General features: G+C 34.4%; 1 protein-coding gene across 1 annotated transcript; it reads right to left on the bottom strand.

Annotated features, from left to right (window-relative positions):
* Positions 1 to 985: 985 nt before the first annotated feature.
* LOC131166649 (uncharacterized) lies at positions 986 to 4,966 on the bottom strand. The gene is made up of 6 exons (XM_058125228.1): positions 4,790 to 4,966; positions 4,104 to 4,669; positions 3,254 to 3,446; positions 2,052 to 2,116; positions 1,689 to 1,899; positions 986 to 1,348 (listed from the first exon to the last, which is right to left on the bottom strand). The coding sequence occupies exons 1-6, from the start codon at positions 4,964 to 4,966 to the stop codon at positions 986 to 988; spliced, it is 1,575 nt and encodes a 524-aa protein (XP_057981211.1).
* Positions 4,967 to 5,994: the final 1,028 nt, after the last annotated feature.

The raw sequence follows: 5,994 nt of genomic DNA, 5'->3' as shown, positions 1-5,994 counted from the left end.
GTGACATGGATAAAATAAGCCTGCATGAAGCAAAAAAAAAAAAAAAAACAATTCATGTGCAATGCATGATTACTTCTACATATAATATGACTTGATACTATCTAGTCTTGAGGAATGTTTTGTATATCATGGTTGGTTATTATTTTTCATCAAGAAAATGGAAGAAGCTATGTAACGTGAAATCGAGTTACATAATATGTAAAGACTATGTCTATAATTATGTATTTAGAAAGATATTTATATGTCAATCCATGAGTTAATACTTTAGACAAGCATGCATGACAACCCCTTCAAGACAAAGTGTAAAGCAACTACCCTACCCACACTCTCTTTCATTGACATTAATGCACAAAGCTTGTAGGTCCACACCTTATGTCATGCATGGTTTCCCTTAACCATGACTTATCCCATGCACAAGCTAACATAATATGCTAATGAGGTTCATGACATGAAGCCGAGTTAATCATCGGACCATATCAATCTCTAACCACTGCAGCAACCTTGTCAACGACCATGACCCCAACCATGTCCATCTTAGACTATGTCAAGTAAGCAACTCAACTTTTATATGCTCCCTCCTTAGCAACATAGATCGTCAATTCATTGAATGTCAAGATAACTCATTACGGATCATCTAGTTCTACTACCTTAGCCGCACATGAGTTGATAACACCACATATCTTTGCAACATCAAGATAATCGAAGGTCTAACATAATCCACACCCAAATGGACTAAAATAATAAAGATAACTTATTTAATATTTGGTGTATAGGAATTGGTGAAATAGAATCAAACTCCTCATTTCTCATTACGTAATTTCTTTCCACTTTACATCTAATCAATTCCGTTTGATTGTACCAAACATTAAATTAACTTATATTAATGTAATCATAAATACATGCTTTTGAACATTTAAAGATAATAAAAAATTCAAACACAAACTTAAGAAAAAATTGGTTGTTTCCCTTGATACCTTTGTTCTTTTCATGAAGTCTTCCTTGCAATATTTCCACTCTCTTTCCATCTCTGCACTTGCTTCAATAATTTTTCTTTTTTGTCAAGGAAAGCTTGAAGAGCAGGAGGATCATAGGGAGGCAACATCTCACATGGCCCTGTATCTGCAGGAGCCTTTACCATGGATTCCCTTTTGTACATCTTCTCTGCATCTTTTGTCCCTGTACAAGCCATTGTTTCTGTGCACAATTCCACAGCTCCTAGAGGTACAACTGGTTTGTATCTCAACAACTTTGAGTACTCATTTAATAGATGAAACATGTAGTCATACACATTGTTCATCTCTAGCTTCTCTGAAATAAATTTGCTCCCAGCCCTTCCTATCTTTCGTGCCTACATTAGTCATCATACAATATGAAATTGGTGCGCAAATATTCAATCATGGGTACGTGTGCTCACGCGCGCGCATATATGTGTGTGTATATATGTATGTATGTATGTATGTATGTATTTATGTATACCTAGGTGGGTACCTATATATAGTATTGAGGGTTTGTTAGTTGCAATTTTTCTATTTCTAATTTCTAATTTCTATTTCTAATTTCTAATTTTCTATTTCTATTTCTAACTTCTAATTTCTATTTCTATTTCTAATTTCTAATTTTCACAAACAAATCATCTCTGAGATTGTTTAAAATATGGATGCATGAATTAAGGTGGATAGTAGGAAAACCTTTCGTGGATTGCGGTTGCCCCAATCAACAGCAAATTGAATAGATCTGCACTCATCTCTAATGTTGATAGGCCAATAGTGAATCAATGGTACTAAACTTCTTGTGAAGAAATCATAGTATTTGGGTGTCACTAATAGGGTGACGGAATCGCATGCTAAAATATATTTTTCACTGACCGACCATGTAACTCCTTCCACATAAATCTTGTACCTGTATGAATTAATAGAGCATATCCCAAAAATAGAAGTAGGGTAAAAAAAAAAAAAAAGGAATGAGAAGACATGAAGCTATAAAGGGAAGGAGATGAAGAAGGAATTGGGATGTGAAAATTAATTTAGTTATGATTTTAATATAATGCCCACCTATGTGTGCATTGGCTTGCTAAATCCGTGTCTTTGTATCCACTATAATATGCAGCCTGCCAATCCTACAAATGAAATATGTAGCAATGTTCAGTTTCAAGAACTTCCCTCCACCCCCCACCCCCAAAACAGAAGATGTTCTAAACTCATAAGCAACTAACTAGGAGTAATGAGGAATTATCTGCCGAAGTTCAAAACTATACAAGCCTATTCTTCTAAGAATTAGAAATCATAGAATCCAATTTTCTTTCCCAAAGTATGCAATTGAATCAGATTCAAAGTTTTGTCTCTTATGTTGCTTGTTAGCACTAGGAGGTTGATAATTGACTTGACCCAACTAATTTAAATAATTAGGTCTTACATTCACTTATGGATTGGACATCCTAATGGCTAGAGATTAAGACCTTGTCTGTTTTCTTTTAACTACCTACTAACAGAACTTAGGCTCTTACTAGCCTGAAATTTGATGAGTTGACCTTATTATTTGGTAAACTTCTTAATATTGGTGCTTAATTTCCTTTATCTGAATCAAAAATATTTCCATTTATGATTCAATAAGAGGTCTATTCAATAGCCCCCTATTGAACACTCTTGCCCCTAAAAGAATGTGAATTCTATAATAGTCTATGAAACACTTCCTCATCTCCCAAATCCTATCTTGCATTCATATTTAGTAGTTGATTACCAAACGACTAGCACAATTAAATGTTCTATTCATAACAATTCTAATTATCTTCTGGTTCACAAATTAAGAATCATATTCAACATTTAGTACTTAATGCTTCATTCTGTCAATGACATGTAAAACTTCAACATTAAAGGTTTAAAATTTTAAACTTGAGAGAGGATAAGAAGGGTTATGTATGAAATGAGAGGCTTGATAGCTCACTTGTCAAGCCTAGCCCAATAGGTCTCCAAAATACCAAAATATATATGTAGTGGAGTTGAAAGAAATATTTAGAAGGAATTATTTTTATGCTTGCGATTTTAAACCTTCAAATTACAAGATGTTATAGTGATGTTCAAAGCTACTAAATAAAGTTGCAAGAGTCACATTTTTTATATCGATACACATGATATGATGTATTGGTGAGTTTCAAATCTCACGTGGAGAAACCTATCCTTGCAAGATTTTCTCAGGTATAGGGGTGGTGGTGGTGGTAAGCTTTTAGCAAGAAATTAAATAGTAATTAGGAGCATACCAGGTGATAGATTCTAGCATTCCAGTCGTAATCCTCAGTGACATTGCAAAAGGAAAGGTTGAGTCTACCATAACCTGACAAAAGGTTGCCTTTCCAGTAAGCATATGGCTCCCTCTCCATCCACTTTGATTTCTTATTTCCTTCTTCTAGCTCTTTCTTCAATGGCACCCATGACTTTATTTGGATCTCTGGCCTACAAAATATACACGTATATAATCAACACTAATTTTTGCTCAAAGCAAACAATAATAAAAAGGAAGACATTGGTTAAAATGTCACAAATATCCTTCAATATTTAATTTCTGACACAAAATCTTTTCGAAACTAGTCTTGTAGATGCATCCCGGTTCACATGCACAAGGCTAGGTTGGGTCTCACACCCCCGAAAGCATTCTCACACCCTTGGCCATGTGTGACCTAGATTATTTTTCCAACAAGCCAATTTGGTAAAATAATACAAATGTCTTAGAGATTTGATGTTTAACATATAAAATAATAGATTGTTTAGAACTAGTCTCCAAAAAGCATCCCGAACACATATAGGGCTGAGATGGTTCCATACTCAACTATCGAGAGAGTAGTATTGGTAAGACTTAAAATTCTTTTGAAATACTCGTCCCCACTTTATTAATTTATCATCAAATCCAAAAAAGAAATATTGGTATCTCAAAAATCAATTTTCTAAAGACTTGTACAATTTTTTAAACCCTAAAACAAGATTCATGCTTTTTATCAAAAAAATCCAACAAAAAAAAAATGTTTTTTAAAAATTTTAAATACGAAGAAAAGAAATGATCACATTTAAAAAAAAAAAAAACAAAAAAATGACGAGGTGAGAAGAAGACATTACCAACCCCAAAAGGACCAATCAGGAAAAACAATGCCGACGCTGGAATCATCGCTGCAGTAGTCAAAGATGGGCGGCGGCGTTAGGGCTTCTGGTCCATCGTAGTCGCTCTTTTGGATCAACGGCAGGTCGCCGCAGTGAAACACCAAGTCCAAGTCCGGCAACTTGCCGGGGTAAAATCTCAGCAGCTGCAAAATCCCCCATATGGTGAACACGTCCCTCGTCTGGTATGCGTCCTTGTACTTCTCCACGTACACTTTCCCGTCCAATATCACCAGCCTGAAGTTCGATTCGTATATGGCGCGCTCCATCATTTCCCTGGTTATTCCTGTCCTCCTCCACGGCCGGAGGTCTTCGTGGATCCACCGAAAGTATTCCGGGCACACCCGGCCCGACGCCTCCTGCTGGGTCTCGAATCTCGCCGGAGAATTTTTTGCCGGGCATGTCTGGGTGGAGTTTCCGGCGGGGCACCTGACCAGTGGATACTTTTGGTTGATTTTCTCTTGAGACTTCCTGGGAATTCTGTTTGCTGGAATCACTTCGTGAATTGAATCACCTTTGATCACGAACTGCTCAACACATCAACCAGAAAAGAAATATTTTAGTATTTCCATTTCTTTTACATTAAGAATTGGCACGACTAATAATAAGGTAAACGAAACATGTTAAAGAGGATGAGAGAAGCTTACAAAAGTCATCCACCGGAGGCAAATGAAAACGATGAAAGTGAGGACGATGTAGAGAGGATTAATTTTTAGACGTCCTCTACTTAACAAAGAGTTGTTGGTTCCTGCAAAATATTGAAGACGAGACATTGAAGCCGGAAGTAACCAAGAAGTAGGAATTGCATGAACATTTTCTCTCATTTTTTTATCATTTGGCAGATCCTTGTGACAAAAATGTTATAGCCAAGTACATATAGTAATCTTCTCATATTATATGAATGAAAGGTTTTAATTAAGATGCATTGTCAAAGTTGAAAACGGGAATAATTGTATATTAATCAATCATTACAAGGAAACACCTCAGGAAAATGTGAAAGGGGTGTTGTATAACATTTATATGTATGGGTTCATATTAAAAGCAACCAAAATAAAAATTAGGGTTACTAAATAAGAGTTTTTTTTCATTTTCCATATAAATGCTATGAAATGGAAATTAAGAAAATATTTCAAAATTTTAAAATTTGGCAATATATATATATATAGGATTTCTACAATGCAATTTTAGGTAAATATTCAAAAAATATATAATGCACTCCTTTATATATGAGGTATGATAATTAACTACAGTATACAAGACCATCCTTCCTATTTAAGAATTAAAAATCAACCTCTTATTTAAGAACATATTTTCGTTTGGCAATTCACTAAATACCTTTACTTTTTAATCTAAAAAATTGTAACCAAAAAATACATCTTGGCAGGAATTCAAGTTCGATTTGTTAAAATAATAAGAAACAAACAAATGAAACAAAGTAAAGCAAATGGAGGAAAGGAAAAAAAATAAAAATAAAAGAGTCATTTTGGATGAATGGATGGAGAAATAATTAAGTTATGCTACCTAAACAGGTAACATGCAGTGCCGGCCTAACCATAAGGTCATTGAGCAGTTTGCCTAGGATCCCAAAACTTTTGAAACCCCCAAATTTTTCTTTTAATATTAACATTATTTATGCTGTCATCTCTTCCATACATTGATTTTCCCACTATCTCAAAAGTTGGGGCCCCCAATTTTTTTTTCTTAATGTTAACATTATTTATGATGTCATCTCTTCCCATACATTGACTTTCCCATTATTTTAAAAGTAAATGAAATTATATTTTGAAAAATAAGTAAATGTAATTTAATTTTTTTCTTTTTTAAGTCTCAATAAATCTTGAATATAAAACTT

Source organism: Malania oleifera, chromosome 10, assembly GCF_029873635.1.
Source record: "Malania oleifera isolate guangnan ecotype guangnan chromosome 10, ASM2987363v1, whole genome shotgun sequence".
NCBI lineage: Eukaryota > Viridiplantae > Streptophyta > Magnoliopsida > Santalales > Ximeniaceae > Malania > Malania oleifera.
Note: the sequence above shows the minus strand (reverse complement) of the source record. Positions and strands in the feature narration are given on the sequence as shown.